The following is an 11137-nucleotide window of genomic DNA, read 5'->3' on the forward strand; positions in this document are numbered from 1 at the left end:
CTCGATGGTCTTTACATTTTGGCATGTTTTTGCAATGGCTGGTACCGGTTGTTCCTTTCCATGTTTAGGGCTTCCTTCAGGGTCTCTTGTAAGGCAGGCCTGGTCGTGACAAAATCTCTAAGCATTTGCTTATCTGTAAAGAATTTTATTTCTCCTTCACTTATGAAACTTAGTTTGGCTGCATGTGAAATTCTGGGTTTAAAATTCTTTTCTTTAAGAACGTTGAATATTGGCCCCCACTCTCTTCTGGCTTGTAGAGTTTCTGCCGAGAGATCTGCTGTCAGTCTGATGGGCTTCCCTTTGTGGGTAACCCGACCTTTCTCTCTGGCTGCCCTTAAGATTTTTTCCTTCATTTCAACTTTGGTGAATCTGGCAATTATGTGTCTTGGAGTTGCTCTTCTGGAGGAGTATCTTTGTGGCGTTCTCTGTATTTCCTGAATTTGAATGTTGGCCTGCCCTGCTAGGTTGGGGAAGTTCTCCTGGATGATATCCTGTAGAGTGTTTTCCAATTTGGTTCCATTTTCCCCCTCACTTTCAGGCACCCCAATCAGACGTAGATTTGGTCTGTTTACATAATCCCATACTTCTTAAGGCTTTGTTCATTTCTTTTTCTTCTTTTTTCTTTTGGTTTCTCTTCTCGCTTCATTTCATTCATTTGATCCTCCATCGCTGATACTCTTTCTTCCAGTTGATCGAGTTGGTTACTGAAGCTTGTGCATTTGTCACGTATTTCTCGTGTCATGGTTTTCATCTCTGTCAGTTCGTTTATGACCTTCTCTGCATTAATTAGTCTAGCTGTCAATTCTTCCACTCTTTTTTCAAGATTTTTAGTTTCTTTGCGCTGGGTATGTAATTCCTCCTTTAGCTCTGAGAGGTTTGATGGACTGAAGCCTTCTTCTCTCATCTCATCAAAATCATTCTCTGACCATCTTTGATCCGTTGCTGGCGATGGGCTGTGCTCCTTTGCAGGAGGAGATGCGCTCTTATTTTTTGAATTTGCAGCTTTTCTGCCCTGCTTTTTCCCCATCTTTGTGGTTTTATCTGTCTCTGGTCTTTGATGATGGTGACGTACTGATGGGGTTTTGGTATAGGTGTCCTTCCTGTTTGATAGTTTTCCTTCTGACAGTCAGGACCCTCAGCTATAGGTCTGTTGGAGATTGCTTGAGGTCCACTCCAGACCCTGTTTGCCTGGGTATCAGCAGCAGAGGTTGCAGAAGACAGAATATTGCTGAACAGTGAGTGCACCTGTCTGATTCTTGCTTTGGAAGCTTCCTCTCAGGGGTGTACTCCACCCTGTGAGGTGTGGGGTGTCAGACTGCCCCTAGTGGGGGATGTCTCCCAGTTAGGCTACTCAGGGGTTAGGGACCCAGTTGAGCAGGCAAACTGCCCCTTCTCAGATCTCAACCTCCGTGTTGGGAGATCCACTGCTCTCTTCAAAGCTGTCAGACAGAGTCGTTCGCGTTTGCACAGGCTTCTGCTCCTTTAGCTGAGCCCTGTCCCCAGAGGCGCAGTCTACAGAGACAGGCAGGTTTCCTTGAGCTGCTGTGAGCTCCACCCAGTTCGAGCTTCCCAGAGGCTTTATTTACCTACTTAAGCCTCAGCGATGGTGGGCGCCCCTCCCCCAGCCTCGCTGCTGCCTTGCGGTTAGATTGCCGCAGACTGCTGTGTTAGCAAGGAGGGAGGCTCTGTGGGCGTGGGACTCTCCCGGCCACGTGTGGGGTATATTCTCCTGGTGTGCCGGTGTGCTTACAGCGCAGTATTGGGGTGGGAGTTACCCGATTTTCCAGGTGTTGTGTGTCTCAGTTCCCCTGGCTAGGAAAAGGGACTCCCTTCCCCCTCGCGCTTCCCAGGTGAGGCGATGCCTCGCCCTGCTTCAGCTCTTGCTGGTCAGGCTGCAGCAGCTGACCCGCATGGATTGTCCAGCACTCCCGAGTGAGAAGACCCCAGTACCTCAGTTGAAAATGCAGAAATCACCGGTCTTCTGTGTCGCTCGCGCTGGGAGATGGAGACTGGAGCTGTTCCTATTCGGCCATCTTGCTCCGCCCCTCCTATAGAGATCTTTATTTGCTTTGTGTTTCCAATGGAGAAAGAGCTTGGGAAGGGAGGATCCTAATCGTCTAAAACCTTTTCTAGACTGTTGATCATAGACTTTATATATAGAAAACTTATTTAAGATGTGAAAATATTTACTAAGTAGACAGATAAATCTGTTCTGTGACTTATGACTACAGTATGGGCAAGTAATACTCATGAATGCTTATCATGTGTCAGATACAACACTTGGCACTCCACATGACATTTTATTTAACCCCCACCAAGATTCTTTAGGGTACATAGTGTAATTCCATGCTGAACTAAGGTTCAATGATCACATTGCTAGCATGTGGTAGAGTTGAGACTTGTCCACGTATAAACTCTATTATAGTATATATTTTTAAAATTTACTACCCTGTTCCCAACATTTAAAGCAGTACTTGGCATACAGTATATGGTCAGTAATATTTCTGAGTGAGTAAGGTTCTTCTTTCTGTTCTTTCTAATATTGTTTGTATTTATATATCTTATAAAACACTAAATCTGTATCTTAGGCATAAAGTTCCTTAGCATAGAAACTTCTTTCTCTTTCCCTTGTTCCCTTTTATCTGTTCTCCCCTCCTTTCTTGGAACTGGATATTTTGCCTCCTGCCCCGGTGGGTGAATGTGTTTACAGTTTTCCTGCAGCCATCATCTCTCTTGCCAACAAATAGCATTGGAACTAAAATGTCTACCTGCATAGGTGAATTCCTCTATTACAGACATTCCCACTTACCCAGCCCCCAGTTAACAATATCATAGTCATATCTTGTCTTAACCACCTCAAGTGCACAGCTAGGGTATTTGCTGAAGGGGTGAAAAAGGCAAAGAAAGCTATGACTAGGCAATTTAGATAATGACTTTTTCCTCCTCACAAAGTTCTGACTGTCAAGTTATCTTAGAAAATGTGGCTGATTATATTTAAAAATCACCGTGGTTCTCTTTTAAATTATAGCCCCACATGGAATTAGAATACAAGTTGGCTTTAAAATATAGTTTTTTCGTCTCTTCTGCTTCTTTAAATGACATACTGACTGATATTAGGGAGTAATTTGGCTGATGAATTAGTATGTATGTGGGTACGATCTCTTCTCAGCACAGCGTGAGAAAAGCAGAGCCAATCACAGACCTCAATCACTGCAATTGATTTTCTAAAGAGAACACAAAGCAATTAAAAAAGCAGAAAAATCATGCATTCTAAATCTCTGTGCTACAAGAAAAACACCATTATTATTTGACAGAGCCTGTGAAGGGCTTTGTATGGTTCTTGGTATTCCTACCCCTACTGCAGCAGTGATAAAAAGACTCAATTTATATTAATTGCAAAGTTTAAAGTGCTTTAAAATATCTTCATTTTGGAAGATGGAGAATAAAAATAAGCTCAACTACAAAGTCAAGGAGAAATAACTAGCTTTCTTTTCTTTTCTTTTTGTTTGTTTGTTTTTAGCCAAAATGGATAGCAGAGAAAACCAATTGATGGCCCACTATACCAGTTATTGGGAAATTTTTAGTTCCTCCTTTCCACTCAACCTCCACACCTAACCAGCACCTGAGATGCATTGTTTTCATACTCTTTACACAGTGGAACTGGAAAAAGATACAGAAATAATCACTTCTCCAACCTGACTATATATTTGGATATGATCAAAATGCAATTCATGAACTACCTGCTCCAGAATCACCTGGGGAGTTTGTTCAACGTGCAGCATCCTACACATCACATTAAGAGTTTGTGACTTTACACAAGTATCTCAGGTGAATCTGGGGAAGCTTATCCAGAGACAACATTTGGAACTTTTTAAAAAGAGCCTTGCTCATTTTATAAATAAAAAAATGAGCCAAGGCTAGCATGTCTGAGTCACTTGGGGAATGTTCCAGAATATGCTATGTTAATTAGGACAGGATAAGCTATACTGTGGCAAAAGTTCCAAAATCTCAGCAGTCTAAAACAACCAATTATTTCTTACTCATACTATTTGTCCATCATGGGTATAGGTTACTACGTGATCCAGGCTGAGAGAGTCATCACCTCAACATGTGCTTTCGTGATTGCAAATGCATGAACAATGATGTAAGGCAATCTGAGCACAGCTTTTAAAGATCTGATATAAATATCATTAAATAAGCAATGACATCATGGGCTTGGAAGTCAGACAGATTTGTATTTAAATCCTCTTGCTCCCTTTGTGGACTGTGTGACTTTAAGCACATTTCTTGACCTCTCCAAGTTTCTGTTCTTCTGTAGAATGGGGATGGTATTGACTATTTCTAATTGTCGCTATGAGGCTCACAGTGGGCATCCACATTTATTATTGTTATCAAACAAGGTATAAAACATATTATGGGAGGAAGAAAGAGCTTTGTGGAAGGGACAGCCTCTGGTTACACCTACATTCTTCTTGTTCTGTCCTTTCATCATTATTTTCACTCTATTGAAGTTCCTTCCTTTCATCAACCTCTTTCTCCTGCATTCTCTCTTTCCTACCAGGTCCAAAGCCTTACATCCTTCTGCCATGCAAGATCATCCATTCACTCAACACAGTTATTAACTATCTACTATGTGACATGCACTGGGTTTGGTGCTGGAGGAGACAGAAATTTAAACACTATACCCCATGTTCCTGAGGTATTTACAGTCTGGAAGGAAAGACAAAGATAAAGCAAAATGGAAGACACACTGTAATGGAGGCCAATGTATCCATGATGCAATGAGAGCATCGAGGATGATCTTCCATTTACATCACAGCCTGAGCCTTCCTTCCCAGGCAGGACAAAGCAAGAGGAGAGGGCATTCTAGGAGGAGGATATAGCATATGTGAAGGCAGAGAGACAAGAATAATCACAGGCATTCTAGAAACTGCAAATAGTGAAGTATTGTTAAAGAGGAAAATGCAAATGTGGGAGATAGATATTGGGGGCTGTGTGGTGGAGGCTTTTAGGACAAATAAATGAAAAGTCATAAATATCCATCAGCATACCAATCTTTTGTTTAGATATTTTTCCATTATAGGCAAAAGGGAACCATTGAAGAATTTTGATTTTTCACAATAGGACTGAGTTGGCATTTAAAAAATAGTACTCTGGCCAGAGACTGTAGGAGAAAGTGTGTAAAACACAAATGGTCTATGGAATAAAGGGATAAAGACAGCTTCAAGGAAAGCAGTACCAACAGGAAAGGAAAGAGAGAAGATGAGATTGAGAGGGGAGATTTAGGAGGATTTAGATTAAGGAGATGCAACACCGTATTAGTGATGGGGGCTTGTGGATATTTGAAGTGTCTGAGATGACACACAGCTTTCAAGCTTGTGAATGGAGTGAAGGGTAGTGGCGTTCTCTGACATAAAGAAAACAGAAGGAGCAGCAGGTTGTGGGCAAGTGGGACTGCATGTGGTTAGGGGAACAGAGGGGCTGGAGGATGATGAATCTTTAGTGGTTTATCCACTTTTTAATTATACCTTCATAACACAAATGATTTCTTTAAATTATTTGCCATGTGTTTACATACAACCTTCTTTTGCCATTAATGTTTGTCATACTATACAATGACTTTCCAGCAATTCTGCAAGCTACTTAGAGACAGAAACATTTTAAACTTCTGCTTATATCACACGGTTCATCTGGCACAACACTTTGGGCTGGGAAAGTTCTTGTAAAATATTTGTGAAATAAAAATATATTATCAAAATTGGATTTTCTGATTTTGTTGAGCTACCACATTGCTATTAGCATGATTTCTATTTTTTTCTTGTTCTTCATCATTTCTTCACTCTTTGGTGTCCAAAATATTCACTTACTTGGACTTTATAGAATTTTCTTCTTTAACTTAAATCCCTACAATATTTTTATGCCAACATTTAAAGCAGTATCACTTATTTCCATTAATATATTTAACTATTTTATTTCACCCTTTAAAACTTATTTGTTTTCTTAGAATTCTCTCCTCCTCCTTCTTTCACATATAGTCTTTTTAAATTATCTCCCACTCATTTTCATTTTCTTTGACAAACTTCTCAACCTACCACTTCCTCCTTCTAGGGGATGCTTCACTTTTTAAAGTTTATATTTCCTTACAATCGTATTTCTCCCATCTGTTTATTTTATTTTTATATCTAGCAACATAAGTCTCTCATTATGTATCATTTTGTTTATTTATTATTATTTCTATTCTCACTTTGAAAGTCATGATGCTTCAAGTGAATATATGGTGACTTTCAAAGTTAGAATATAAAATATTTTCTAGAGAAATCCAAAATATTTTCTGAAGAAAGAATTAAAATTTGGTATTGGTTTTACAACCCATCAACTAAGAAATGCTGCTCAGTACGTGTGTGGTTGTTTCCTTGTCTACTGATCTTAAAAAGGGGTCCTGATTAATGAGTAAGCTAGATGGAGTAGGTGTACCTGGAAGAATTGCACTCTACAAATATAATATATTGTTGTTTGATTTTTCCCTCTTCTAACAAACCTGGTCTTCTTTTTGTTTCGTGAATAAAAATACAAAGAAAATCCAATAACTGGAAAAATAAGTAAGGAAATAGTATTGACTGATGAAAAGAGTAAAAATTAACAAAATAGTCAAAAAAGAACAAAGTTCCACAGAGAATATTACTGAAATTATGCCAGGTATACTAGACCAGTTTTACCAAGATTTTAACTGCAAATATTTAAAGAAATTTCTCTCCAAAATGAGAAAAACTCAGTGTGATTATTTCATTCAAATAAAAAGCAATTACACTCCAGACTTGTTTACTGATCATTAACTACTAATTGGGTAAGGACTGAGATTACCATTATGTTTAGGAGACAAAAAGAATTTCTGACGCTCAGTGTAAATCAATAAGAAAATGGAATTTCATTAGCAAAGTGAGATTCACACCAATGTACTAGGAATATATTTATTATATGGCCATGGAAGCTATAAAGACACAGATACTAAGTTGTGATTAACATCATTGGCTCTAGAGTCAGACAGAAGTTGGTTGGAAAAATCTACGTAACTAGATTTTTGCAAGCTGCTTACCTGTTTTTGTCTCTATTTCTAATTTGGACCCAAGTATGGAGAAAAGGGGCACCATATCCTGACAAGCTGATTGACCAGCTTAAATAACTGGGGCTCTGGGACACCCAGCAAGTGACATCCTTTATAGCTTCAGTTCTCATAAACCTGTCTTCAGTGGTTAGAATCACTGCAACTTTCTACCTTAATGACATTGTGTACCATGATGCAATTGAGGAAATGGTTAAAACATAACTCATCCATTTGGCCTGTCTAAAGCATTTTCATGAACATCAATGCCTGTGTTGTTGATAAATGATTAACAAGCCATGAGAGAGTAAATCTTCAAAAAATATACAAAAGACTAAAACAAAATCACTTTTAAAGCATGAATTCTGAGTTCTGACAGAACCCAAGCTCGAATTTACTTTTTGGAGCATGTAGGTGGCCTTTGGTGAGTTACATGTCTCTGAGCATCAATTCCCTCAAATGTAAAACGAGAAGCACATTTGTACTTGTTTATTGGTTTGTAATGGAGGTTAAATTAGATAATTTGGGGAAAGTAGTTGGCAGAATGCCTGAAACAGACTCTGCAAATCAGTCTATTCTCCTTCCCTGTTAATAATACATTGAAAAACCAGTTAGGGTCTTTCTTCATTCGTCACACTGTTTTGACTTTAGATGGAATTAAGACAGAAGTTAAGGCCAGTCTATTGAACAACTCAATAACCAGTAGGAAAATGAAGGAAAGAAATTAGTCAATAATTCATTGTTTGTTGGCTCTACATCCTGTAGATTTATTGTGGTTTTGAAAGAGAAGCTTGGATTTTTGTTTCCGTTGAATGTTTTAGTTAATCTAATATTGTGTCTTTAGAAGCATAGGCTTCTCCAGTTTGGTAACCTAAAAGTTAACAGTAAATTGGCTTGCATTTATGTTAAAGTAAACGTCTCCTTAAATTTTATACCTTCCAAAGGCCTACATTCTTTAACAAAAAAATTTCCTTTCATTGTAAGCAACAGTTAAAATAATAGTCTTTTAGTTTAATTAGCAGTTTATTGAATGACTAAATATATGTTTAAAGTGGCCAACAAATAAAATCATGTTATTGTACTAGGAATAAATCCTCCATTAACATTAATTGAGTTTTAACAAATGAGTTGATTAGGAGGAAAGGAAGGAGGAACCTAGCTCACCAGATGCAACTTGGTGCCAGACACCTGGTTCCTGCATGGACCTAATGTTCTTTCGTCATAGCACCTTGGAAAAAATAACCAGTGGCTGCATTTCTTAAAAATAATACACTTCCCAGTTAATGAATCATGTACTGAAATGATTGCTTTTGATTTATTTACTTATTTTGTTTTTCAAAGAGTTTATATTGATTTCTCTGAAAATTATGGAGGATAATCAAATTGTCATGCATTTATACGTCAAAAGATCAGCACAGATGATACATAGTCATGACCTAAATTTGTCTTGACTAGTTTAATTTCCTACTTTCTCTGTCATAAGTAAGAACCTATGCTGAGACTAACTCAAAAATATTAAAATATAGCAGAGCTCCAGGTATGAACCAGGATATGGTCATGACAGGATTCAGCCAAATCTAGAGGACTCATGGGACCAGAGGAGTTGCAAAGTGAAGATCATAATGTCGTAAGTCCTTGGCAGGGAAGTGGGGTGAGAATTCAGAATAGAGCCTTATTTCTGTGATGGAATTTGTCATCTGACGGGACTGCCAGAGATTCATATAGGAGACCTCACAAGTAGCCGGGGGTGGGAGTAGCAGGGTGGGAAGGAAAGGGTTAGTCACACAGAATTTGAAAAACAAAACCAACAAAGCCAAAAACAGCTGACTAGGTCTTTTAGTTATTATTATTATTTATAAATTCTGTAAGAATTTGAGGGCTTAGAAGAACTTTGGACCAAAAGGGGTGGGGAGTTTTTCCCTTCCCACCATGTAGCTCTGTGAGACCTCAGCACACGGAGAGACCCAGCCAAGAATGCTGCAGCTGGAAGATTGCACCTGGTGGGAGACAACCCACAGACGCCGCAGCAGGGGCCAGTCCCTTCTCCAGCTTTGCAGGTAAAGGAGGCCTTGACAGTGTCCAAAAGGACTTTATTAGCTCACATGAATTCCCTTCAGAGGTCGCAAGATCACTGGCAAAGATTTCTGACCGAGGCTGGAGGGACCACCATATTATAGTTAATATGATTCTATTATAACCCAGAATGGTGTAACCTTGATGAGTACTTGTTAGAGGAGAGCGTCAGCAGAGTTCTTTCCCACTAAGAGGAGGGACTGTGTATAATGGAGTGCTGGGAATTGCTCCACCTGTGGAGTCAACACACCCAGGGAGACTGGCACTGCACACTTACTGTGTGTCAGGCACTGCTCCAAGTGTTGGATGAGCATTTCTTCATTTCATTCTCACAACAAGCCTGCTTCTGTCCCCATCGTTCATATGAGAAAACAGAAGCACAGAGACATTAAGTAGCATGCCCAGGTGACACAGGTTGTAAGTGGTAAATCTGGGACCTGAAGCAGAGAATTTGGCTCCAAAGCCTGTCCTCTTACTACCAAGTGACATTTGTGCCTGGCACTGAGAAAGTGCTTGTTAAATGTTTGCTGATTCAAATCATTTTCCCAAGAAATTAAACATGTTTGAGTTTATTGTTCTGAACTTAATACCCTGACTACTCTTAAAAAGCAAACAGAAAAATGCTTACAAGTACACCACAATGAAATAAAACCTGAAATTATCAGAACATGGTACAATGCTTTATTAGATTTTCTGATTGACCAAAGGAAATTACTCTATGCTTTCAATGTCTTCTTCTCCCACAAGGAAACTAAATTTCCAGGAAGTTCTGTGACCAACCCACAGAGCTGACAAGTAAATTAGTCTGTGCTGGACCTAGGATTTCCGTTGTTCTTCCACCTCTGTCCCCAGCAATTGCTTTGCTGCCTATTCTCAGGGGAAGGGATTGCACTAGCCCTGCATGCTCCCTGGAGAATGACAACTTGAACTGCAAAACCTCAAAGGTTGTGCTTCTTTTGTTCTTCCTCTCATCTAGTTGATAGGCAGAGAACAATTCTGGTTGAATACGCTATTTAATTATGTTTAATCATACTAAGAATCAACCAATGTTAATTATTATAAAGGGAGAAAATGGACAAAACATCACGTACAACCATCCTGACTTTAGACATGAAGTGTCAACACTCATTCAGCTCTGAGCCAGGCAGTTAAACAGCAAACAGTTTTTATAAAGGGCAATTAAATAAGTCAGGAAATCCACCAGTCTGTTCTCCAATTTCACTCACCTTGGTGTGGAGGACGATGGGCAGAGGCAGTAAAACCAACACAGTGAGAACCACGAGGAGAAATCGGCGATAGACCATAATATAACTGAAGAATTTCATTGTTCTGAGCAGGTGGCTTCAATAGTGTCCTCCTCCAAATAAAGCGGATGTTAAATAACCAACTTGGATTAATATTTTTCCAGCCCGTCACCTTCACTCACTGCCCTAGACCGACCAATACAAGTTAAAATTAAATCTCATTTTTTACTGTTTTACTATCACAATTAACACAAAGAGATAAACCCAAGAGTTTTCGTGAGAAATCAAAGACCATCTGCTCCTCTGTTTTTCAAGGAAACCCTGCTTTCTTTAAGCACATTCACTGAAATACGGACTGGACAAGCCCAGGAGAAGGCAAAACCATGAAGCTCGTCATTTGTTCACAATAAGGCGCCTCCACCCCTTTTGATGTCCTCTGACTTCCAGACTCCCTAACTGGAGTAGTTACCACATTGTCATGGTGCCGTGAGTGAGTCTCCACAGGCAGCCTCCATGGCCCTTTCTAAGGAAGTATGTTTTTAGTGTGTAAATTGAAGTAATGACTAATTTGGAATTTCAGTATATGGCAGTGAAAGGAAAACTTTTTTTAGAGATGGATTTTTAAGGGACTTCTTGGACAATGTATTGCAAAGGCCTTCTACAAAATTTATAGCAAATGTCCCTTTTGTTTAGAAGCAAAGTTCTGTGTATTTCTTGGACC

General features: G+C 39.3%; 1 protein-coding gene across 1 annotated transcript in view; it reads right to left on the reverse strand.

Annotated features, from left to right (window-relative positions):
• The window catches only part of SLC13A1 (solute carrier family 13 member 1), a 94988-nt gene extending 84448 nt beyond the window's left edge, over positions 1-10540 (reverse strand). Inside the window, exon 1 of the mRNA XM_023223543.2 lies at positions 10399-10540. Coding sequence (XP_023079311.1) covers positions 10399-10497 — 99 coding nt within the window. The 5' untranslated portion in view covers positions 10498-10540. The remainder of the gene's footprint in view (positions 1-10398) is intronic.
• Between the last annotated feature and the right edge of the window lie 597 nt (positions 10541-11137).

The sequence above is a fragment of the Piliocolobus tephrosceles genome, chromosome 8 (genome assembly GCF_002776525.5).
Source record: "Piliocolobus tephrosceles isolate RC106 chromosome 8, ASM277652v3, whole genome shotgun sequence".
Lineage (NCBI taxonomy): Eukaryota > Metazoa > Chordata > Mammalia > Primates > Cercopithecidae > Piliocolobus > Piliocolobus tephrosceles.